Source organism: Pristis pectinata, chromosome 3 (genome assembly GCF_009764475.1).
Source record: "Pristis pectinata isolate sPriPec2 chromosome 3, sPriPec2.1.pri, whole genome shotgun sequence".
Taxonomy (NCBI): domain Eukaryota; kingdom Metazoa; phylum Chordata; class Chondrichthyes; order Rhinopristiformes; family Pristidae; genus Pristis; species Pristis pectinata.
The window spans coordinates 93,871,664-93,897,099 of NC_067407.1; the positions used below are offsets into that span (position 1 = coordinate 93,871,664).

At 41.6% G+C, this 25,436-nt stretch overlaps 1 protein-coding gene across 1 annotated transcript in view; it reads left to right on the top strand.

Annotated features, from left to right (window-relative positions):
• Positions 1 to 25,436, top strand: part of wdpcp (WD repeat containing planar cell polarity effector) — a 136,623-nt gene that overhangs the window by 36,512 nt on the left and 74,675 nt on the right. The window contains exons 7-11 of the mRNA XM_052011943.1: positions 124 to 194; positions 451 to 510; positions 4,232 to 4,346; positions 8,649 to 8,782; positions 13,689 to 13,880. Of these exons, the coding sequence (XP_051867903.1) occupies positions 124 to 194; positions 451 to 510; positions 4,232 to 4,346; positions 8,649 to 8,782; positions 13,689 to 13,880 (572 nt within the window). The remainder of the gene's footprint in view (positions 1 to 123; positions 195 to 450; positions 511 to 4,231; positions 4,347 to 8,648; positions 8,783 to 13,688; positions 13,881 to 25,436) is intronic.

Consider the following 25,436-nt stretch of genomic DNA (forward strand, 5'->3'; position numbering starts at 1 on the left):
AAAATTCTGGATATTGTTGACAAAGTCAGATTAATTATAGGTGCCTTAATAATGCAATGACTATGATAATTGTTATGATATAATTCTTATCATTATAATGTTAATTCACATTGTGTTTGTTAGCTCGTGAATACTTATGGACACCCAAGAACAGGCGACCAGATAAACTTCGAGACACCCTCAAGGAGTTTGAGGTATCTTCCAGTCACGAAATTGACAGTAAACAATTATACAACTTTATTTATCTTTCATCAGCTTTAATTTTTGTAAAGGATCAGCCTGGGCAAAGTTCATAACAACCAGCCTCCAGTGCAGTGGTATGCACCGAAACAGTCGCATCTTTGTTCTTGAAGCATGCTTATCTTTTCTGATATGATATTAGAAACACTTTAACCATTGGTGATAACATATGTTTCTGACATGGCCATCTGTGTTTTTGTTGTCCTTCAGGAACTGCTGCAGTGCAATCGTTGTGTGCTGAGCAAATGGAAGAACAAGAACTTTTGTCAGGTACATGATTCAACAATGATTTTGGGTTATGGATTCAATTTACGTGAGTCTTCCTAAGCTTGGCTTTACAGTTATAATTAATGGTGTGTATGTGTGTGTATGTGTGTATATATATATATATATATATATATATATATATATATATATATATATATATATATATATAAATATAAAAAAATAAAATGATAAATATGGTCTGTTGAAATCTGGTGACTAGGTAATTACCAGGTTATCTATCATGGTGACTCTATGCTTACATAAAGCTTGTGGTGGGGCGGTTGGGGGGGTAGGGGTGCAGTGGGTAGAGGAGTGAGAGGGATAAAGAGACAGACTTCTATCAGAATCCTCTTACAGGGAATTTGGTGAGGGGAAGCCTGCACAGTGAGGACTTGTTTGCTGCAGAATCTCAGACTGAAGCAATTTTGGTGGGTCCATGCCACCAAAAATGGGGGAAAAAAAGTTGATAATCAACTAAGCTACACCTTTGAATTTAGCCAGAACTGTAAAAGGCTGAATGGCTCACTAATTAAAAAGCAATAAACATAGAACAATATAGCATAGTACGGGCCATTCGGCCCATGATGTTGTGCCAACCTAAATAAACTTACTCCCTGATCAATCTAACCCTTCCCTCCTACACAGCCTATAACCCTCCATTTTACTTCCATGTGCCTATTTAAGAGTCTTTTAAATGTCCCTGTTGTATCAATTTCTACCACCACCCCTGGGAGTGTATTCCAGGCACCTACCACTAAAAAAAACACTTGCCTCTGACATCTCACCTAAACTTTCCTCCACTGACCTTAAACTGATGTCCTCTGGCATTGGCCATTGCCGCCCTGTGGAAAAGGTGCTGGCTCTCCACTCTACCTATGCCCCTCATAATTTTATACACCTCTGTAAAGTCGCCTTGAAGGATAGGCGTCCCAGTCAGCTGGACGCTGCCGCGCTACCTGTCCTTCGTGGAAAAGTTCTTCCAGACCAATACCTTTGACCACAAGTCCATCAGGCAGTGGTCAGCACGGAACATCCTGCAGACACTGCAGGAGAAGGACTCAATGGATACTGTGGGGTGGTTCCCTGAGCAGACTGTCCAGACCATCTGGCAGAATGTCTCGTCGCCAGAACTCACCAACAAGCACCAAGACCTCGCTTGGCTGGTGGTGAGAGGGGCCCTCCCAGTCAGATTCTTCCTGTATGGTTGGAACCTCACTCCCAGCGCATGCTGCCCCCAGGAGGACTGTGCTGGGGACGAGACGGTCGCCCACCTCTTTGCGGGCTGTAGGTTTGCGAGGAGGGTGTGGTGAAAGATGCAAGGGTCCTTGTCACGGTTCATCCCCAGCAGCAGTGTAACAGAGGATTCTCTGATCTATGGGCTGTTCCCGGGGACACACACAGAGATGGACATCAACTGCTGCTGGAAGATCATCAACTCGGTGAAAGACGCACTTTGGTCTGCCCGAAACTTGTTGGTCTCCCAGCACTGCGAGATGTCCGTAGGAGAATGCTGCCGACTGGCACCTTCCAGGCTGCAGGAGTACGTGCTGAGGGACGCACTGAAGCTGGGCGCAGCCAGTGCAAGGGCTCGGTGGGGAAGGACTACAGTTTAGGGTTCTTCTGCCACTGGAGAGGGAGGGGCGGGGACAGGTGAGAAAGCCCCTAAATATTGTAAATACGGGACCGGGTAGTTTCCAAGGAGCCACGCGTGGCATCGGTGCTGTTTTCTATATAAAAAGGTAACACTAATGAATGATCTGTACAAGAATGTAAAGGCTTGCACTGTTTTGTAATTGTGTATAGTTTGTCTTTAATTATGAATAAAGTTTGTTTTGTAAAAAAAAGAGAAATCCTTTCTTTTGAAACAGAAACACAAACACTTCATTGCACAAAACAAGTAAAGACATACTGAAATACTTCTTTAAAAGAAAATAAACTAACAAGTCTTTCTGTTGAAAACTAATGGAGAAGCACTCCCTTGAGCTCCTCACACCTGATGCATTTCTCATGGAGAGTTCAAGGTGAAAGTGTCGGACAAGGTAACCAGGATGCTTCTCCCAGGCTAGGCTCCACGAATCTGCAGTCCGGCCATGAATTGTTAATGGCAGGTTTGGGACATTGTGACCTTTTACATGTGCAAGGAAATTCAAAAGTTGCTGACAGTTACACAAAGTTTTTCTTAAAAAAAAGTGAGCCATTTGTTTTGACTGCTTTCTGTGGTAGAGAATTCCATAGGTTCACCACTCTGAGAGAAGGAATCTCAATCTTAAAAGTCTTATTCTTTAACCTTAGACTGTGACCCATGTCTAGTTCTGTTAGAATTTTGTAGGTTTGGGTTAGGTCCCCTCTGAGATCAATATTCTGTGGAGCTTAGAAAAATAAAGAATGATCTTATTGAAACATACAGGATCTTAGAGGGTGGGGGTTTGCATGGCAGGGTTGATGTTGATATGCTCCCATTAGTGGGAGAATCTCAAACGAGAGACATGGTTACAAGATTAGGGGGTTGTCATGTTAAACTGAGGTGTGTAGGAATTTCTGGAATTCTCTGCCCCAGAGGGTTATGGAGGCTAGATCATTTGGGGTATTTAAAGATTTTTTTTAAATATGAGGGAATTGAGGAGAACTGGCACAGAAGAGGAGATGACACTTGGTGGAAGTGTCGTATTGAGTGACAGGACAGGCTTGAGGGGCCGAGTGGCCTACTCCTGCTTGTATGTCATTATGTTCTTATGAACTCTAATGAATATAGGCCTAATTGATCCAACCTCTCGCAATATGTCAGTCCCACCATCCTAGGAATCAGTCTGTTGAGATCAGCCTATTAAAATCAATAACTGAGGGGAAAAATATGATCAATTTTGGAGAGGAAGACAGGACAAATAATAGCCATTAGCTCTTGAGCAAATACTGAAAACTCACCCAAATCAAAGAGTGGAAAAAAAATTCAGAATAAGTTTAGGAAGGAAAAGATATTTGCATTATAAGTAAATTTGCAAAATAATATGTAAGTAGTATTACAAATGTCAGCATAATTTCAGTGACCCTCTGCTTCCAGTCAGGAACCATGCTCAAAATACATGCAAATTGGAGCTGGGGATAATGGTAGAATTGTGCTCCTCGGTATTGACCCTACCAGAATATGTCTGGCCAACTTGGCAGTGATCCAGAAGCCATGACATTTTGGGCATATTCAATGTGTTTGAGCTGACAAGAGGTCAATATCTGTGAGGAATGGGAGTGCAGGGTTAGGGGAATAATGATAATGCTGGTAACTCTCATCTTATTGTGTGTACCAGCATCACGGAGACCAAGGAAGCAGCATAGAAAATGGCTAGTGCAACTGAATTCAGGATGGAGTTAATTTTTTATCTGGGCTGGACCCTGCTGGAAGATGGAACTCATGAAAACTATTTCTCAAGCTCTGGCAGGAAGCAAATTGGCAAGAAGAAAGATGTATAAGCTGGTGGAGATGGAATGGCCTGAATAGATTCCTTCAATTATGTATCATTGTGTGGTTCTCAGGCCAATGGATTTTCAGGATCTTTACCATTTTATTATTTAAAATGGAATTTGGAGTTGAACCATAATATTGAAACATATCAAGCAACTAATCCAACTTTTTAAAAAAACTTATCAGTACTCATTTTTAATATTTTGTAGTTACAAAGATTACACAGTTTAGATTGATGGTTTCAAAGAAATCATGTTTTATTTCTTCCAGCTTTTCTTTGGTTCAGGTGTGTTGGTTTCGTTAAGTCTTTGTGGCCCACATCTTGAGAAAGTTCTGATCGACAGGACCTTAGTGGGGAAACTCATCTCTGACACCATCAATGACGGTAACTGTGTAAATAGCATGAAAATCAAACATTTGAATAATGACAGATGAAAAATGATGTGGTGATAGGTTTACTAATTATTCTCACCAGAGATTTGCAGAAACAACAATTATGTATTGTCTTGATTATAACTTTTTGCAGTAATAGATGATTTATGTATTATCCACTGGGCTTTCCATATCTTGCTTTTAACATTAAATCAGTTTATGTAAGCTTCATCTTTGTTTGATCATGCTAGAAGTAAATAGATATCAGTAATGAACAATTCAGGGACACAATACTGTTTGAGTATTTTCACACTACAACTTAATTGCAAAAGAAATACTATTTTATTTGTCTTTGTTAAGTAATATATGTAATGTCAATATTTAACAAAAGACTTCTAGATATCTTTTGAGAAACATGTTTTCAAAAATGTTGTTATAGTATAACGTAAGGTTATAATATTCTATAATTGCATCCAAACCAGTCATTTATTTTTTATTTTAAAAATGCCACAAAAACTGCCTTAATATTTCTCCCCTGCTTTTACCGTGGAGAAAGGCATGAAGACTAGGGAACTCAGGGAAAGTTAATGGGGATGTTTTGAGGATAGTCCACATTATAGTAGAGGAGGTGCTGGGTGTCTTAAAATGTATGAAGGTAGACAAATTTCGAAAGCCTGATCAAGTATATACAAGAACACTGTAGGAAGAAATTGTGGGAGCCTTGGTTGATATATACAGTAAGCATCATTGTTAGTGATGAGCAAAGTGCCAGAAGACTGGAGAGTGGCTAATGTTGTACCTTTATTTAAGAAGGGCAGCATAGAAAAACCTGGGAGCTATAGACTAGTAAACCTAATCACTGAGGTAGGTAAGTATGAGAAAGGTTCTTTTGGATCTTAAAGATAGAGGTATCTGGAAGATAGAGGTAATAGGAGGATTTAATTTACAAAGACTGTCGCAGGAACAGAATGTGAAGGAACAAATGCACACTCGCACTTGGGTGATTGCGAAACATGGGGGGAAGTCGCAACGGGTGAAGTGTGTGTGTGTATATATACACACGCACATATACACACACGTGTGTGTGTGTATATATATATATGTGTGTGTGTGTGTATGTGTAGATATACATATACATATATACACACACACACACATATGTATGTGTATATACACACACCGAACTAGTACAAATGATCAGGGAACGAACAAATACGTTGTCTGAACCCCCGACAAACAACGGCTCTACGCTACTGGGAATCTACTTAGGACGCTCCTAGACCCCTGTGCAAGTGCACCCTCCCACCTGTGGTCTCGACCCTGGCAGCAATCAGAAAAGAGGGAGAGCTACCCACGTGTACCATGTTTTATAGGGCTGTAGCTGAGTGGATCCTGCTCAGGTAATTCAAACAAGTCAATGATTCAGGGTCAAGAACAAAGGTGGGTTACAAGCCAATCCTTAGGTGTCCTCTTAATGGGTGGGGCGGAGCCAGACCCTTGATTGACAGTGGTGTAGCTTCTGACCCGATAGGCAATGCTATCATCTGACCATGGGGGTCAGTAGTGTTGTCACTGTCATCTGAGCCCTGGCCTCTCATACTACGGTAAGTTACTAGAGGAGATTCTGAGGGATAAGATACATGTGCATTTGGAAAGACGGGTTGATTTGGGATAGCCAGCACAGTTTTGTGTGTGGGAGATCATGTTTCGCCAATTTGATTGAGTTTTTTTTTTGAAGAAATAACCAAGAAGGTTGATAAGGGCAGAGTAGTAGATGTAGTCTATATGAACTTCAGTAAGGCCTTTAGGCTGCTATGGAAAGTTGGATCGCATGAGATCCAGGGAGAGCTAGCTATTTAGATACACAGTTGGCTTGATGGTAGGAAGCAGAGGGTGTTGGTGGAAGGTTGTTTTTCGGACTGGAGGCCCTTGACTAGTGGTGTTCCCCAGGGGTCGGTGCTAGGCTCATTGCTATTTGTCATCTAGGTCAACGACTTGGAAGAGAATGTATAATACATAGTTAATAAGCTTGTAGATAACACTAAAATAGCTGATGTTGTAGACATTGAAGGTGGTTATCAGGAATTACAGAGGGATCTTGATCAGCTGAGTAAGTGGGCTGAGGAATGGCAAATGGAGTTTAATTTGGATAAGTGCAAGATTTTGCATTTTGGGAAGACAAATCAGGGTAGGACTTTCACAGTGAATAGTAGGGCCCTGGGGAGTGTTGTAGAACAGAGGGACCTGGAGTACAAGTGCATGGTTCCCTGAAAGTGGCGTCACAGTTAGATGGGGTGGTGAGGAAGGCTTTTGACATGCTGGCCTTCATCACTCAGGGCATTGAGTGTAGAAGTTGGGATGTTACGTTGCAGTTGTACAAGACGTTGGTGAGGCTGCATTTGGAATTTTGTGCTCAGTTTTGGTCACCGTGCTACAGGAGAGATGCTATTAAGCTGGAAAGAGTGCAGAAAAGATTTATGAAGATGTTGCCAGGATTCGAGGAACTGAGTTATAGAGAGAGCTTGAGCAGGCTAGGTCTATATTCATAGGAGGATGAGGGGTGATCTTTTTGAGGTGTATGTAATCCTGAGGGGCATAGATAGGGTGAACGCACACAGTCTTTTTCTCAGGGTTGGGGAATCTAGAACTAGGGGGCATAGGTGAGAGGGGAGAGATTTAATAGGAACCTGAGGATCAACATTTTCACTCAGGGTGGTCTGTATTTGGAATGAGCTGTCAGAGGAAGTGGTTGAGGCAGGTACGTGGATAGAAAAGGTTTGGAGGCATATGGGCCAAGGTGGGCAAATGGGACTAGCAAATGGGTCAGCATGGACAAGTTTTGCTGAAGGGCCTGTTTCTGTGCTTTATGACTCTATGACTGTAATTTGGATCCAGCAACAGTGAAGAAAGGCAGTTATATTCCCAAGTCAGGATGGCATGTGAACCCACAGATGGTGGTGTTCCATGCACCTGCTTCTCTTGTCTGTCTTGGTGTTGGAGTAGCCAAGAGAGTAACTGCAGATTATTTTGTAGTTGATGCACACTGTAACTGGGGTGAGCTGGTGGTGGATATATCCTAATGTTGTTGCTGGTGTTTAATTTTTCCCTCAGCTGAAAGCAGTTGAAACTAAGCAACTTATGGACATGTTTTTTTCATAAAATCATAAGCACAGAAGGCCATTCTATCCATACTGCACATTCTACCCGTATTGTTCCCTATCAATGGAATAAAAACAGGAAATACTCATTATTTTCTGGTACCATCTGTGGAGAGAGAACACTTTTGAGCTTGTGCCATAATTGACTAGTTCTGGTGCAAGGTAATCAACCTGTAATGATAATTTCTTGTAGGCATGTTGCTGAAAGCTAACACAGGTATGGAATGCAAATGGTATCTTGGCTTTTATTGCTGGATGATTTGCATACAGGAGTAACATTGCCTTATTACAATTATATAGGGCTTTGGCAATACCACACCTGAGTATCGTGTACAATTTTGGTTTCCTTACCTAAAAAAAGGATGGGGGCCATTCCTGGGCAATGAATGTGTTCAGTTTTTACAGATCTCCATAAGTCAATTATGTCCCTAACTGGGAAAATACACAAAAATCACTCGATATGATAACCATACCTCCACAGTAGTGTAATGAATGGCACCAAAAGCACATGACTGATAAGAAAGAATAATTACTAAAAGTGGAGAGAGAGAGAAAACTAGTTCTGCCATTCGTTGGAACAAACTTATCTACATATGTCAGACTTTAGAATTTAATATTATGGGAGTGCATTTCTCTGTTGGGGGTGTCCATAAGTTGGCCATTTGTAAACTAGGGACAGCCTGAACTTACTATTGAGGGAGTGCATTGAAGATTCACCAGAATGATCCTTAGGATGATAGTCTGTCATGTACTTAAAGTTGAATAGACTAGGCTTCTGTTCTCTAGAGTTTAGAATAAGATGTGACCTCATTGAAGCATACACAAATCTTAGGGCACTAAATGGGATGGATGTAGGGGGGATGCTCCCCATCAGTAAGGAGTCTGGAACCACGTGTCACAGTCTCAAAATAAGGGGTAGACATGTAGGAAGATTTTCTTCACTCGGAGAATGGTGGCTTTTCTTATTAAAGTCAGAAGAAAAGGCTGGAATATAAAATAAGATGCTGATACACTACTACCATCAAAGAACTATTGCCAGTAATTTTTTTTAAACTCTCTCAGGGTTGTTAAAGTTACACGTGTCTTAATGGAAGAACAAAATTGCAGAAGATGATTGAATATCATGTTTAATTTTGTATTGTTTTGTCTTTGTCTAGCTGTGCTTGCGGACAGTTTTATGATTATAACGTTTTTGGAGACCAGTAAACTTTGCTTTGTCCAGTTTACAAAGAAACAAAGTTCTCCAGATGTCAACAAAAGAATGGAAAAGCTTTCCACTTCTGACCTTAAGGTACATGCAACTATTCTAGTAAATTTTATTAGTAGTAAATGAATTCATTTGTTTACTGCTTACCATCAAATAGAAGTGTTCCAGTGTGATGCATGTGCCCTGGGGTGGATAGAATTGTAGAGGTGCCCTGTATGGATATGGTAGTGGATAATGCCTTGGTTTAGAAGGTAGATGGAATGCTCCAGGCCAATTTTTACTGAGTGAATGGAACTCCCCAGGTTTGGTGAAGTGGCTGGGGTGAGTAGGTGCATGGGACATCCCTGAGTTCACCAGAGTATCCCTGCATGATCTGTGGTAGTGGGGTACTCCTGGACGGACATAGTATCCCAGAATGATCATGGAGTGTACCCAGATGTCCAAATTCTGGATGCAGCCCTTGTCATCATAATGACAGGTCTCATGTCAGGCCATCTACTCTGTGTGCTGTCATGAGCTCACCATTGTTCATGTTGAGACTGTTACCACAAATGAGTATTCACTATACCCTTTTTCCCTTATCCCCATTGTGGGAATCTTCAGTTTGGGAAAAAAAAGACAATTTTACTCTGTGTATTCTGTAAGCAGATCTTCCAAACTGATCTGCAGTCCACACCAAAGAAGCTGAGGCACTCCAATCCAGACATGGCATTTCATTGTATAGGAAGATGTATCAGTCAGTTCAAGAACAGCTTGGGATGGTGTCCTTGTTTTCCATGATGGAAAGACGCTAATGTGCTTTTCCATAACCTGAGAATCTGTGCCTCAAAATATTAACATTGGCTTCTCTGCTCTATTATACCAAGTTCCTTTTGAAATATGCATCTGTGACCTTTGATTTCTTAATTTTTTTCATTGCTCTGTGCCTTTGATTCTGAGGCTGAGAGAATCCGCATAATTGAGTCTTTGGTTAATGCTAACCAACTTTAGGCAATATAGACAAACCGATCCATCCTGACTACCTTTGTATCTTTAACTTCAGATTCCCATGCAATATCCAAAGAAATTGGAAATGTGGAAATTTCTCTGTGAGTACTTTGGACAGGAAGGTATAATAAATGAGGATGATTACATATCGGGTAGACCAAGTTATGTTTATGCTTCAGTCAGGATACTTACATTTTATTCTAAGGTTGTTGATCTTGCAACTAGTGGGATTCCTGATATACTGGCAGAATGCTGTCTTATGTATGAGTCTTGATATCGCTCATCAACAAGCTGTGGTAATGTTAGTGGGAGAGTAGTGTTATTGTGCCTGACAAACAGGGAAGGCTGTATCTGGGACATGGAAGACTGGTTTTTGCTTTCCTGCCCATTATCAGCAATGTTGGATAACTATAACATACCTCTTGTTGTCTAATGTCATTAACTCAACATAATCAAGGATTGAATCTGGAACCTCCTGTATGGCTCTGCTAATCATTGTGTAATCTTGCCCAGTTCACTGGGAAACCTCCTTAATATTATTTGCAATAAAAGATTTAATTAATATATATGTATATTCTAATATTAATATTGTTGTAATAGCTACTCAAGACATCTCACAATCAATACTTCGGTAATATTAGAGAATTTCTCAGTGTTACAGTGTGAATTGAAATCTCAAGTTGGTAGCTGTAAATTGTAGAACTTTGGGAGCAAAATATTTTGCTCCCAATTGCCTATTGTAGACAGTATTGGGTGGTTCTTAGCAATACCATCTTTCAAGGAAATGAGTTCAATCCCTGGTTCTTTCACCACCCCTCTCCCTATTGAGAGAGGAGATGGGAAGGAATATTACAGTTAGTTGCCAAACCCCTGCTCATTCCTGCTGCATACACAAAGCAAAGCCAGTCAGGAGAGGCAGCTGTGCCTCAAATAGTTTATATCTAAATAGCTTGTTTAGTGAAGCGCATGTGGTAATTTTATTTGACCAAGTAATTTTGAAGGCTATGTTTATAGTATTCCTACCGGAGGGTTCAACATTGTTTTGTTAATTTTAACTGCACTACAGTCATGGATCTTGGTATCCTTCTGTAGAGTACAAGAGAATGGCCCTTCCAATGAAAATATGGAAACGAGTCCTCCATAACCTGCCTCTGCTGGAACAACAATTAAACAATTTGAAAATGATCCATTGAAAGCAATAGTAAAGGTGGCCAAAAGTTAGATTTTAAAGAGTGTGTTAAAGGAGAAAATTAACAGTGAAATTTGTGGAGGCAAATCCAACTTAAGACATGGTTAACAGTGGTTTTAAGAAATTTTAAGGCATGATACTGGAAATAAATTGGATTGGATAGGAAGCATGATAAGAGCAGAGCTCCCAGGTTATTCCAGCCTGAATCAGCAGGCAAGTCTCTGAACACACTTCCACAGTAGTGGGGCTTGATTCAGGTACAAGTTGTGATTTTTGTAAATATATTTCAAATGAATTAATATTTGATGTATTGTTGTATTAAATGCATTCATAGTTTGTAAATGTGTGGAAGTTTTTGGTGTAGGGGCAGTCTATCAACATACAGTAACATTCTGTGCAGTACAGGCCAGTTGATTTCTGTATTTGATTTAGGGAAAGAAACATCTGTTTATTTTTAAGGGATACAAGTTTAATCCTCAACGATTTGATTATTACCGACATGAAATGACAATTTTTATTTATAAAATATGAGTATTTTGAAACTAAGAACAGGAAGGGTGCAGCTGTTCCATTTTTTTTGTGCAGGAAAAGCTTGTTTTGTTAAATGAGCAGCATTTCTTGTATTGGGATGGGTGGCAGGGTCCACAAGCCTGATGGGATCTGACTGTCTGTGTCAGGTCAGGTCTGGAGAGAAAAATATAAGTCATTGTGTTTGGATTGGCCATGATCAAGAGATCCTCGGAATGTGTTTTAATTTGATACCTGAGCAAATCACTACCCTACTTGCCCAGATATAACCACAGCCCTGGACCATCTTGCAGTATACCAGGTACAGCATGGTGGAGGAGAGCAACTGGAACACCAAAGATTTGGTTTCACATTGAGTCTTCCCACCACTTGGGCAAGGGGAATGGCTGGTGGGAGCAGTGGAGGAAGTGGGTTTTATTTATTAATGCACTGTGTTAAGAATTAATGGGTTTTGGTACTTGCATGTCTTAATGGAGGGCATCTAATTTTCAGTTTGCCTTATGGCCCAATAATCCATCTCTGCTCTGTACCTTGAACTTCAATCACAGTGTGCCTCATGGGAAATCACACTAAAGTCACAAAGAAAGTTGTATAAAGGACCATCTGTTATATATATTTGGGCATGTGTTTGATTTGGAACATACTTGGACAAAAATAGCTTAGCTTGGTTAATTGGTCTGCTATTAATACTACATTGTATTAGAAGTTACAGAAATTACTTGTATTTGTTCGATAATTGTGTATTAAATTAATCAGTTTTAATAATCTGCTTCACGAATTTGAATAATTAAAACTGAATAGTATTTTAGTAAATGTCAAGTTTTTTTGAGACTTTGTCAAGTTTTTTGATTATAATTCCCTACACTTTTAATAATTAAATCTTTTTTTAATGGCAAATGTCACTGTATTATTGGACTTGAATAATTGGTGATGTGTGGAGATGTAATCATGCTAATCCTTCCTCTGTCCGTTAGGTGGAAAGCTTATTGAACATCTTTGTACCACGAAAATTCAAGCAAATGGGATAAAATCTGTGTAGGAATAGAACAGTGAATTGGTTTAGATAACTAACACAGTATGATGAGTTGAAAGCTTTGAAAATTCTGGGTAGGTGGACAGCATCAAAAGTTTGTCTACAATTTTTCTGATGTGTGTTCAAGGCTTCTGAAAGCAATAATCTGACTGTGAATAGAGAAGACCTCTGACTGCATAAATGCAGCAAAGGATTTTCAGCATTAACCCTGTTATAATGGCCTGAGACAAGTGGTGAGATCAAATTTGGATGAGCACGATTATTTGGTAAATACAACACATAAATGCACAGGTTCTGAACACCGTGTGCACTCTGGCATTATCGCATTACTGGAATCCTTTGTTGCTTCCCAGACAGGAATATAAAAGCAATCTATCCTATAGTGAAACTAGCTCCAGAAGCATTTCCCTGATAAGGGGAACCCCTGCCCTTTATGAGTGCCTGGTCCAGTGGGCTTAGCTGTATGGTTAATCCTCAGAAAATGATTTGATTATTACTGACCAGAAATGGCAAAATGTTTTTTTTTCTTGCTATCAAACTCTATTAATTCCTTAGGTAGGTTACAGGACAGTTTTTCATGTGACATACAGATGATTCACTGTTTGTATTTTAATAATGTTCTCAACGTTTTTTTATTGTAGGGAGAAGGGTAGGGAATAAGAGAGAAAGCAAAAATTATAATTTTAAATTTCCTGCTAACGTCGCTATATTCTAACACCATAATATTTCCCAAGATCAGTAAAGCTGCTTTTCTTTTTTACCCTAATAATGCTGTCCTGGTGATTTCAGGTAGATTTTGTACATCAAAAGTCATATTTTTTCTGGAGTAGATAACGTAGATTGCAGGAATTTTTTCCCTTTATCAGAGGTGAATAAAACTTGGGAGCATAGATTTAGGGTAAGGGGCAAGAGATTTCGAGGGGATTTGAGGGGGACCTTTTGCACTCAGTGTGATGGTACCTGGAATGCCCTGCTGGAAAGACTGGTGGAAGTAGAGTTGCTTACAACATTTACGAGGTGTCCAGATGAGCACTTGAATTACCAAGTGTTGAAAAATGGGATTAATACAGATGAGTGCCAATGATTGGCATGGTCTTGGTGGGCCAAATGACTAGTTCCATCCTCTGACTCTGTGACTCAAATAAAATTGATCAAACTGAAATAAAGTAAAAACAAGATTATTTTATTTTTGCAGAATATTTATTACAAATCCAGGGAATTGGATTTTCATGTTAATTTTCATCTGTTTGTAGATTTCTTACGTTGATTTACCAGGGCCTACAGGACGGAGGGTCGAACGTCATTTGGCCATTAACTGTGTACAAGATATGGTGATTTGCTGGTGGCAGATGGCTAATGGAGATGGCTGGCCCTGGTTTCCAATAGCCAATGAAAGTGACCGAGCTAATGTGGTGTTGTTAAGCTGCATGAATGGCAAACCTGAGGTAAAAATTTTCACAAGGTTTTACAGTGTACACATTTATGTTTCTTTTTACATCTCTGATGTAAAGTGCTGTTTTGTGGAACTTTATATGGAAGATGTTTTAGAAAATCTTCCAAGTTTTTCTTCCAACTTTAATCTCTAGTTTGACTGACATCTCTGTAACTGAGGGATTATTGCAAAGCCAGGGACTACCAAGTATGACCTACCCATTTGATATGGATACCAATTGGAACTGAATGGAGTAGAAATCTGCTTCTGTACCCAAATCATGCCTTTTACATTTTTGATTTTTTTGTATTACATTTGGGGCCATTGATAAGTTCAGATGTAACATGGGGTATTATTATTATGAGATTATCTTCTGTTGAAAAATCAAAATGCTCCTCTGTTCATTCCTTACACGATATTTTATGTGTGCTACTGTGTAAAAATCAAATGAGCTATTTTGATTAAGACATCCTGAAATAAATCAATTCTTGATTTTCTTTGGGGAGCCATAGACTTCAATCTTTCAAGTGTATTTATTCCTTTGTTGCATTTTCAAACTGTATGTTAAGCCAATTTTCTACTTGGAAACTATCGTTTGAAATGATTACTTGCTCTGGTATGTAGTTTTCATGGACCTTGCTGCAATTGCCATGCAAAGGATGCGTAAAATTGAAATGCCTAAACAATTTGATAAATATTGTTGCTTTTGAGATGCTTTGCTTGATTTTAACAAATTAACGTTTTGTACCAATACAGGAAAATTAATCATATTTTGCCCTTTTTTGAACTAATGCAATTCAGAAGCTGTGAAAAACATTTTATTCTTAGAATTATATAATTTCAATTAGTTTATTCCAGCCTTTCAGAGGATGCACACTCTTGTGCCTTTTCCCACCATTTATTGTGATTTATACATTTTTACTATTTTCTGTTTAAAACAAGCAATTAATTTCATTCTTCTTCCCAGTTTTTGTTTAGAATAAAAGAACTAAAATGTTATCAGCAAATTGGGTCCAGGCTTGCAAATGTATGGGTTAATAACATTAAAAACTGCTCTTGTGAGGTTATTAAATCAATGGAAAAGGTCTATACTGTCTTTAAGTTCTGTTGATTGGCATAGCTGGACCAATTCTGTTCAGATTTTTTGGCCTATAAGAGAGATAAATAACTTGTGAACTATGTATTAATTCTTTAAAAGCCATTGCTTATTTACTGTCATACCTTTTTGATGTACTTCAATTCTACCAGCAAACGCTTTCGGAGTTTGCTTTATTCAGATTTAAAACCTGTTTTCACATTGAACTTGATCACTATTAGTCTTTGTATAAAATTATATCATATTATGATCACTGTTCCTAATGGCCCCTTAACCACAAAATCAATTAATCCTTTATCATTGCACATTATGAGATCTAGAATTGTTAGTTGCCCTTGTTGGTTTCTCAACGTGCTGACTGAGAAAACCATCTTGAAAACACAGGATACTTTTGCTATTCAGTTTTCCACAACACATTTCAAGCATTTGCATTTGTGCAGCATAGTTTGATATGCTCTGTTTCAGTTACAGCTTGTCCTTGGATGTCTTGTGCAGGTTCTTCTGTCCTTATCTTTGCAATAGCAGCAACAGAAAGGAGCTTGCAGATGGTGCAGTGCATTTTCAGATAGGGTGGTGTTGCAGCTTAAATTACAGAACTAGTTGTCCAGACCTGATTTAATGATCTGGCGATCTAATTCCAATTCCATCATGGCAGCTGTGGAGTTTAAATTGAGTTAGTAATCTGGAATTATAACTAGTCAATTCATAGTCAACTCAAAGAGATTCATAGGATCATAGAACTGTACAGCCCTTTTGGCCCACTGAGATGCCTATTTACACAAATTCCCTTTGCCTGCATTAGTCCTGTATTGCTCTGTGCTTTTCCTATCTAAGTACTTGTCCAAATGCCTTTTCAATGTGAACTACCACATCAACAAGGCAAGGTCCTCCTCACAATGATCTGAGGATTGCTGTCTAGATTGGGAAAGCTGTTCCATGTACTAATTCAACCTCCTCGCAATGAACAATATTTGTCCAAATGCCTTTTCAGCATTGTAATTGTTCCTGCCTCTGTTACCTCCTCTAGCAAGCTGGTTCCAGATAACCAGCACCCTTTGTGTGGAAAAATGTAACCCTCCGACCTCCTTTAAATTTCTCCCCTCTCACCATAAACCTATGTCCTCTAGTTCTGGACTCCTCTGCCCTAGGCAAAAGACTCTGTCCTATCTATGACCCTCATAATTTTATGAACCTCTTGGGTCACCCCTCAGCCCCCATTTGAGAATAAACACAGTCTATCCAATCTCTCCTTATGACTACAACACTCCATTCCTTACAACATCCTGGTGAATCTCTTCTCCACTCTCTCTATGGCCACCATACCCTCCTTGTAGGGTGGCAACTGGAACTGTATATAATATGTACAAATATGTTCAACCACTGTTTTGTACAGCTGCAGTATGACGTCCAAACTCTTTGATTCAATGCCCCAGCACTTTCACTATCCTATCTACCTGTGTCACTACTCTCAGTGAACTATGGACTTGCATCCTAATGTCCCTCTGTACATCAATGCACCTAAGATCCCTGCTATTATCCTATATGTTCTACCAGAATTTGATTTCCCAAGTGCATTACCTCATGCTTGTCTTGATTAAATTCCATTTGCCACCGCTCTGCCCAACTTTTTGGTTCATCGATGTCCTGCAGTTTACAACCTGATGGTATGAACATGAAATTTTCCAATTTCAGGTCACCCACACCCCCGTGTTCCTTTCTCTCTCTATCTAATCCACCCAGTTTCTCTCACACCACCACCTTTCCAACCCTCCTCCCCACCCAACAGCCCCTTGCTTGTACAGTTTCTTTCCCCTACCCCACTGGCTCCATTTGCTCATCATCCCTCCCTTATCTGGTTCCACTTATCATTTTCCTTGCTTATCAGATTCCAGAATCTTGTAGTCCTTTGTTGTCTCCATTTATCATCTCACCCTCTGCCCTCTACTTCCCCATCTGGCTCCATCTGCCCATCATCCCCCTCCTCAACTGCTTCCACCTATTGCCAGCCAGTACCTGCCTCACCTCTCTTTCACCCCTCAACAACCCCCCCCCCCCCAATCATATTGAAATATATGAGATCCTAAGGGAGCCTGACAAGGTTGATTTTTTTTTTTTGGTGTTTTCATTGGTGAGAAAGTCTTGAACAAGAGGACATAGTTACAAGGCAAGGGGGCTGTCATTTAAAACTGAGATGCACAGGAACTTCTCCCTGCATTCTTGTCAACTCTACCCTGATTCTACTGCCCACCCACACATTAGGAGCAATTTACAGTGGCAGATTAACCAGCCAACCAGCATATCTTTAGGTTGTGGGAGAAAACTGGAGCACCCAGAAGACACCCATGCATACGCAGAGAGAACATGCAAACTCCACACACAAACCATCCAAGGTCACCATTGAACCCGGGTCTCTGGCGGTGTGAGGCAGCGGCTCTACTAGCTATGCCACAGTGCCACCCACAATACTGAGGGAGATGGCTGGGTCTTCAGCAGATAATACCATAGAACCATACAGCCCAAAACAGGCCCTTCGGCCCACCGTGTCGTGCCGTCCATCAGACCACCCTCACACTACCTAACCCCTTCCTCCCGCATATCCCTCTATCTCACGTTCCTCCATATGCCTATCCAACAAGCTCTTGAACCTGTTCAATGTATCTGCCTCCACCACCACCCCAGGCAGTGCATTCCATGCACCAACCACTCTCTGGGTGAAAAACCTCCCTCTGACATCTCCCCTGAACCTCCCACCCATAACCTTAAAGCCATGACCTCTCGTCTTGAGCACTGGTGCCCTGGGAAGGAGGCGCTGACTCTATTCCTCTCAATATTTTATATACCTCTATCATGTCTCCTCTCATCCTCCTCCTTTCCAGTGAATAAAGCCCTAGCACCTTAAGCCTCTCCTCATATTCAATACCCTCCAATCCAGGCAGCATCCTGGTAAATCTCCTCTGCACCCTCTCCAATGCCTCCATATCCTTCCTATAATGAGGCGACCAGAACTGAACACAGTACTCTAAATGTGGCCTAACTAGAGTTTTGTAAAGCTGCATCATAACCTCGCAGCTCTTAAACTCAATCCCACGACTTATGAAAGCCAACATCCCATTGGCCTTCTTAACTGCTCTTTCCACCTGTGAGGCAACTTTCAACGAACTGTGAATATGAACCCCCAGATCCCTCTGCTCCTCCACACTGCCAAGTACCTTGCTGTTCACCCTGTACTCTGCCCTGGAGTTTGTCCTTCCAAAGTGTACCACCTCACACTTCTCCGGATTGAACTCCATCTGCCACTTGTCAGCCCAGCTCTGCATCCTATCAATATCCCTCTGTAAGCTCCGACAGCCCTCCACACTATCCACAACACCGCCTATCTTAGTGTCGTCCGCAAACTTACTAACCCAGCCCTCCACCCCCTCATCTAAGTCATCTATAAATATCACAAAAAGTAGAGGTCCCAGAATCGATCCCTGCGGGACACCACTAGTCACTGCCTTCCAATCCGAGGGCACTCCTTCCACCACAACCCTCTGCTTTCTACATGCAAGCCAATTCCTAATCCACACAGCCAAGCTTCCTTGGATCCCTTGGCCTCTGACCTTCCTACCACGAGGAACCTTATCAAATGCCTTACTAAAATCCATGTAAACCACATCCACCACACTGCCCTCATCAATCTTCCTGGTCACCTCCTCAAAGAACTCTATCAGGCTTGTGAGGCAAGATCTTCCCTTCACAAAGCCATGCTGGGTGTCCCTAATCAGTCCATGATTCTCTAGGTGTTCATAAATCCTATCCCTTAGAATCCTTTCTAACAGCTTACCCACCACAGACGTGAGACTCACCGGTCTATAATTCCCTGGCCTATCCCTATTACCTTTTTTGAACAAGGGGACCACATTCGCAATCCTCCAATCCTCCGGCACCACCCCCGTAGACAACGAGGACTCAAAGATCCTTACCAGCGGTTCAGCAATCTCCTCTTTAGCCTCTCGAAGCAGCCTGGGGAAAATCCCGTCAGGCCCCGGAGATTTATCTGTCTTAATATTATTTAACAACTTCAACACATCCTCTCTCTTGATATCAACAACCTCGAGAACATTACCCCTACTAGCACTCCCTTCCGCATCATCAAGACCCCTCTCCCTGGTGAATACCGAAGAGAAGTACTCATTCAGAACTTCTCCCACTTCCGCCGCCTCCAGGCAAATTCTCCCACCTTTGTCTTTAATCGGACCTACCTTCACCCTAGCCATCCTCCTACCCTTCACGTACTTGAAAAAGACCTTGGGATTTTCCTTAACCCTACTAGCCAAAGCCTTTTCATGTCCCCTTCTAGCTCTCCTCAGCCCTTTCTTAAGTTCCTTCCTCGCTACCCTATATTCCTCACGGGCCATGTCTGAACCTTGCTGCTTATACCTCACGTATGTTACCTTCTTCTCCTTAACAAGTCGTTCCACCTCTCTCGTCACCCACGGTTCCTTCACCCTGCCATTCCTTCTCTGCCTCACCGGGACATATTTATCCCTAACATCCTGCATAAGATCCCTGAATATCGACCACATCCCCATGGTACATTTTCCTTCAAAAAGGACATCCCAATTTACACTCCCAAGTTCTCTCCTTATAGCCTCGTAGTTAGCCCTTCCCCAATTGAAAAACCTCTTGTCCTCTCTGCACCTGTCCCTGTCCATGACAATTTTAAAGGTTATGGAGCAATAGTCACTGTCCCCCAAATGCACACCCACCAATAGATCCTTCACCTGTCCCGGTTCATTTCCTAAAACTAGATCTAACGTGGCATTCCCTCCAGTCGGCCTGTCAACATACTGCGTCAGGAATCCCTCCTGGACACACTTAACAAATTCCGTCCCATCTAAACCTTTGGCACTAAGCAGGTTCCAGTCTATATTTGGGAAGTTGAAGTCTCCCATTATAACAACCCTGTTATTTCTGCTTCTCTCCAAACACTGCCTGCCAATCTGCTCCTCTATATCTCTACTGCTACCGGGGGGCCTATAGAATACTCCTAGTAGAGTAACTGCTCCTTTCTTGTTCCTTAACTCCACCCATACGGACTCTAGAGATGATCCTTCTACAACATCCATCTTTTCCACAGCCGTAACAGTGTCCCTGACCAGTATCACCACCCCTCCACCTCTTCTCCCCCCTTCCCTATCCCTCTTAAAACACCGAAAACCAGGAATATTCAATATCCACTCCTCTCCTGACGTCAGCCACGTCTCAGTAATAGCCACGATATCAGAGTCCCCCATACTTATCCAAGCCCTCAGTTCATCCCCCTTATTCCTGACACTTCTTGCATTTAAGTAAACACACTTCAGTCCATCTACCTTACTACTTTTACAGCTTGTATTCTGCTTCTCCTTCCCCAAAGCCTCTCTACCTGTTTGATCTAACTTTTCCCCATTCCCTTCTTCCTCTGACCTACTCCTCCGGTTCCCTTCCCCCTCACAAACTAGTTTAAACCCTCCTGTACCACCTTAGCAAATCTCGCCGCAAGGATATTGGCTCCCTTCTGGTTCGGGTGTAACCCGTCCTCTCTGTACAGGTCCCACCTTCCTGAGAAGAGATCCCAATGATCCAGAAATCTAAAACCCTCCCTCCTGCACCAACTTCTCAGCCGCAAATTTATCTGCCACCTCCTTCTATTCCTACCTTCACTATCACGTGGCACTGGCAGCAATCCCAAGATTGCTACCCTTGAGGTCCTGTTCCTCAATTTTCTGCCTAGCTCCCTGAACTCACTCTTCAGGACCTCATCCCCCTTCCTACCTATGTCATTGGTGCCAATATGGACCACAACTTCTGGCTGCTCTCCCTCCCACTCAAGAATTCTGTGGACCCGATCAGTGACATCCCAGACCCTGGCACCTGGGAGGCAACATACCATCCGGGATTCATACTCAAAAAGTGCTGGAGGAACTCAGCAGGTTGGGCAGCATCCATGGAGGGAAATCAACAGTTGACATTTCAGGCCAAGACCCTTCATCAAGACTGGAAAGGAAGAGGGCACAAGCCAGAATAAGAAGGTAGGGGGAGGAGCACATGCAGGCAGGTGACTGGTGAGCTCGGATGATAGGCGAGTCCAGGTGAGAGGGGGAAAGTAGGTGGGTGCAGGAGGAGGAGAAGATGTAATAAGCTGAGAGGTGATAGGTAGAAAAGGCAAAGGGCTGAAGAAGAGGGAATCTGGTAGGAGAGGGCAATGGACCATGGAATAAAGGATGGGGGAGTAGAGGAGACGGGCAGGTCATCAAGGTGGGGGAAGGCCACCCCCACCCCCCCCCCCAGATTTCCTACCAGATTCCTCCTCCTCCAGCCCTTTGCCTCTTCTGTTAGTTGCCTCTCAGCTCATTACATCTTCTCCCCCTCCCACCTACCTTGCCCCTCCTCCCCCCCCCCCCCCCCCCCCCATAAACTCGCCTATCACCTGCCTGCGTGTGCTCCCATCACCTTCTTATTCTGGCTTCTGCCCTTTTCCTTTCCAGTCCTGATGAATGGTCTCAGCCTGCAACATCGACAGTTTATTTCCCTCCATGGATGCTGCCTGACCTGCTGAGTTCCTCCAGTACTTTTTGTGTATTGCTCCAGATTCCAGCATCTGCAGAATTTTTTGTCTCCTCTTCAGCAGATAAACCTTCTTGACAACGCCTTACCAACCTTGCCTTAACCAGATGCATTTATCCATGATACCACTGAGTAAGGTGATCACCTCAGAGTCCTTGTGAAGACTAAAGCCCACCTTCATACTGAGGAGATCCTCCATTGTGTTTTGTGGCACCATGTTTGTGTTAAATGGGATATGTCAAATCCTCGACTGTGGGTATGCATGAGGAATTGTGAACTATCAACAGTAGGAGAAATGTATACCAGGTGGATCAGCATCTCCCTCACTCTCCCATTACAAACTAGCCTTGTTCAGTCAGTGCAGAAGGGCCTGCTGGAAGCAGCACCAGATAACAAGGTGTCAACTCGATGAACTACATCTATGCCAAACATTAGAAATCACTTGCTGTGACTAGCGCTAAGAAATCTCTCAATCAGAGCTCTGAAGTCCTGTCACAGCTAGTGAATGTGGTTGACATTTAACAACTCATGGGAGGAGGAAGCTCTGAAAACACCCCCTCCTCCACGAAGGTAGGGCCCAACGTGAGAGTACAAATGACAAGGCTAAGGCATTCCAAACCTTGCCAAACCATGTTCACCCAGAACTGCCAAGTTCAACTTCCTATTAGATCCCCACCATCACAGAAGCCAGCCTTCAACCAATTTGGTTCTCTCCATTTATTATCACAAAATGGACTAAAATAATTGGATCCACCTAAGGCAAAGACTAGAGTGCATCTTGGCCGAAGTTTTGAAGGCCTGTGCTTCAGAATTAGCTGCACAGCGGGCCAATCTATTCTCAGATATTTCAACACTGGCATTTATCCAACGATGTGAAAAATTACCTAGCTGTGACCTGTTTACCGGAAGCAAGATAAATCTAACTTAGTTAACTTCCAATCAATCAATTTATTTTCAATCATCAGCAAAGTGATAGAAGGTAATGCTGAAAGTTCTATAAATAAGCATTCACTATTTACTGCTCATTTATGCCCAGTCTGGTTATCACCAGGACCCCTTGACTCCAGACCTCCTCATAGATTTAATCAAAACGTGGACCAAAGAGCTGAATTCCAGAGGTGAGGACAGAGTGACTGTCTTTGATGTCAAGGCTACATTTGGCTCGGTGTGCAATCAAGAGGCCTTGGTAAAACTGAAGTCAATGGCATCAAAGAGAAAATACTCCAATGTTTGGAGTCGTATCTTAGTGAAGATTATTGTGATTGTTGGAAATCTGTCATCCCAGCCCTAGGACTGAAGGGGATTTTCAGGCAGTGTCCATGGCCTGACCACCTTCAGCTGCTACATTAATGACGTTTCTTCTATCAAAAAATCAGAACTGGGAATGTTTGATAATAGTTGCATGATGTTTAATTCCATTCACAACTGTCTTAGTGAAGCAAGTTGCACCTGCATATAGCAAGACCCTGACAATATTTGGGCACGGGTTCATAAATGGCAAGTAACATTCATTTTATGAAAGTGCCAGGCCATCTCCAACAAGGTAAAATTTAACCACCTACCCTAAATATTTAGTGGCATTACCACCACTAAATCCTTCATCGACAACGTGGTATCTCTATTGACCAGAAACACAACTGGATCTGCTACATAAAGAGCTGGATATACTGTGGCCAGTGATTGCTTCCTCAGACCCCAAGGCGCAAGTCAGAACTGTGAGGCAGTACACTCCACTTGACTGGATAAGTGCAGCTCCCAGCAATGAGAAGTGATGACAGTATCCAGAAGAAAATATTCTATAAGCATTCCTTTTTCTCTTTCATGGGTGCAGAGTCACTGCAATGTGCATCATATTCAAAATACACTGAAATAACTTATCTAGGTACTTTGACAGAAAATTCCAGACCTGCAGCTTCTGCTACCATGAAGAACTGGGGCTCCAGGCATATGACAACACCAGCACCTGCTACTTCCCCTTAAATTTGTACACCACCTTGACTGTTCCTTCATCATCATGGAGTCTAAGCCCTGAAATTCACTATCCATCAACACTGTGAGAACACTTGTGATGACTCACTCTCACTTCTTGAGGACATTTAGGGATGGCAATAAATGCTGGAATTTGAAATTTGTTTATTATTGTCACATGTACAGAGGTGCAGTGAAAAACTTTTGTTTTACATCCCAACCATACAGGTCATTTCATTACAACAGTGCATTGAGGTGGTAGAAGGGAAAAGAATAACATAATGCAGAATAAAACCTGCAGTGCCTAGAGGAGCCTTTTTCAAAATCCCAACATCTTCAGGATGAAAGGATTTTACTCCCTAACCAATCTAACCCAGTGAGGTGCCCTTTATTTTAATAAGCACCTGTCCCCAGTTTGGACAAGTGATTAAATAAGAATGGCATGATAGATGAGGTGAATCTGGTGAAAGAAGAATCCTTCTGTAAGTGTCAGGTGTTTGTCCTGGCGTTGAACAGTTGATATTAGAAAAGCACATTCTGACTTGTGAAGGTTAGTTGTGACTGAGCAACAACAGAAGCCCTTATAAACCACAAGAATGTCTGCAAACAGAAAATGCTCATGGTTCTTTACATGGTAAATGTCATTGCCAGTTTGACCCTATCTCATCAATGTGTCTACTTAGGATTACAGAACCTTTTCCTCGCAACAGCAGAAGGGTTCTATGAAGCTATTTCTTTCCCTTTGTTGTCAGCTATATCCACGTTAAGTCAGTACTGTCCCTTTGCAAAAAGCATTAAGAATGAAACATATTTTAAACTAATTACAATTTTTACTCTGTCGTCTGTGGATGTTCCTGAGCAAATTCCTATTCTATTTGGTTCAAATGATGCAACAGGATCTTCACTTTGCACTTAAATCTTGCTTGAAGTGGAATGATGTGGGAGGAGATGTATCCATGAGGAACAAAGTGTGTGGACTTTGGTGCCTACTGAGGTTTTCGTTCTTTTTTTCTTTTGTACTATGCAATCTTAGGTGGTGTGGAGGTGAGTTTTTCTTTTAGAGGCATTTAGTATTTCCAGCCCTGATTTCAGTGATGCGGTAGCATAATGGTAAAGTTACTGAGGTGTACACCATTCATCCAGAGGCATGAGTTCTATTTCCAACATGGCAGTTGGGGAATATAAATTTAAGTAATTAAATAAATCTGGAATCTAATTTAAAAAAAACTAGTCGAAGTAGCAGTGAAACTAATGGATTGTTTTTAATCCTATCTGGTTCACCGGTGTCCTCCAGGAAAGGAAATTTGCCATTCTTACCTCTTCTGTATATGAATCCAGACCCTCCAATGTAATTAACTCTTAACTGCTCTTTGTTTTGAGCAATAAATTCTGGCCTTGCCTGTGACATTGACATCCCATGAATGAATGAAATAAATCTATTTGAAGGATTGAAGAAATAGCCTTTAAGATTAGTATCACCAGCCTTCATACAGCTTGGAAAATGACTCTCTAGACATCGAAGAGCTATTTTCATTTTGCCATCATATCTGCCAACGTTATCTCATTTCAGGGAATCTTTATGTCTTGCTGGTTGTAGACCACTATTCTTCTGCTTATTCTTTTCGTTTACAGCTCCTGAATAAGTACATTTCAGACCAGTTTCTTTCCCTTCTGGCAATGGATACCTGGTCAGCGGTAGGATACACACCAACCCGTTTTGCACATTATATGAGGTTACCCTGAATAATATGGCTGGGCTGCAATGAGGGTTATGTAGCCAATGGGAACCGTTGTTTTGACAATATCAGGATCATTTGGGTATTGATATCTGAACATTTCAAAATATTGTGCTTTGCTTTATAAACTCATTTAGTTTTTCCAGTAATTTTGAAAGTATAAGTGGGAACAGCATAG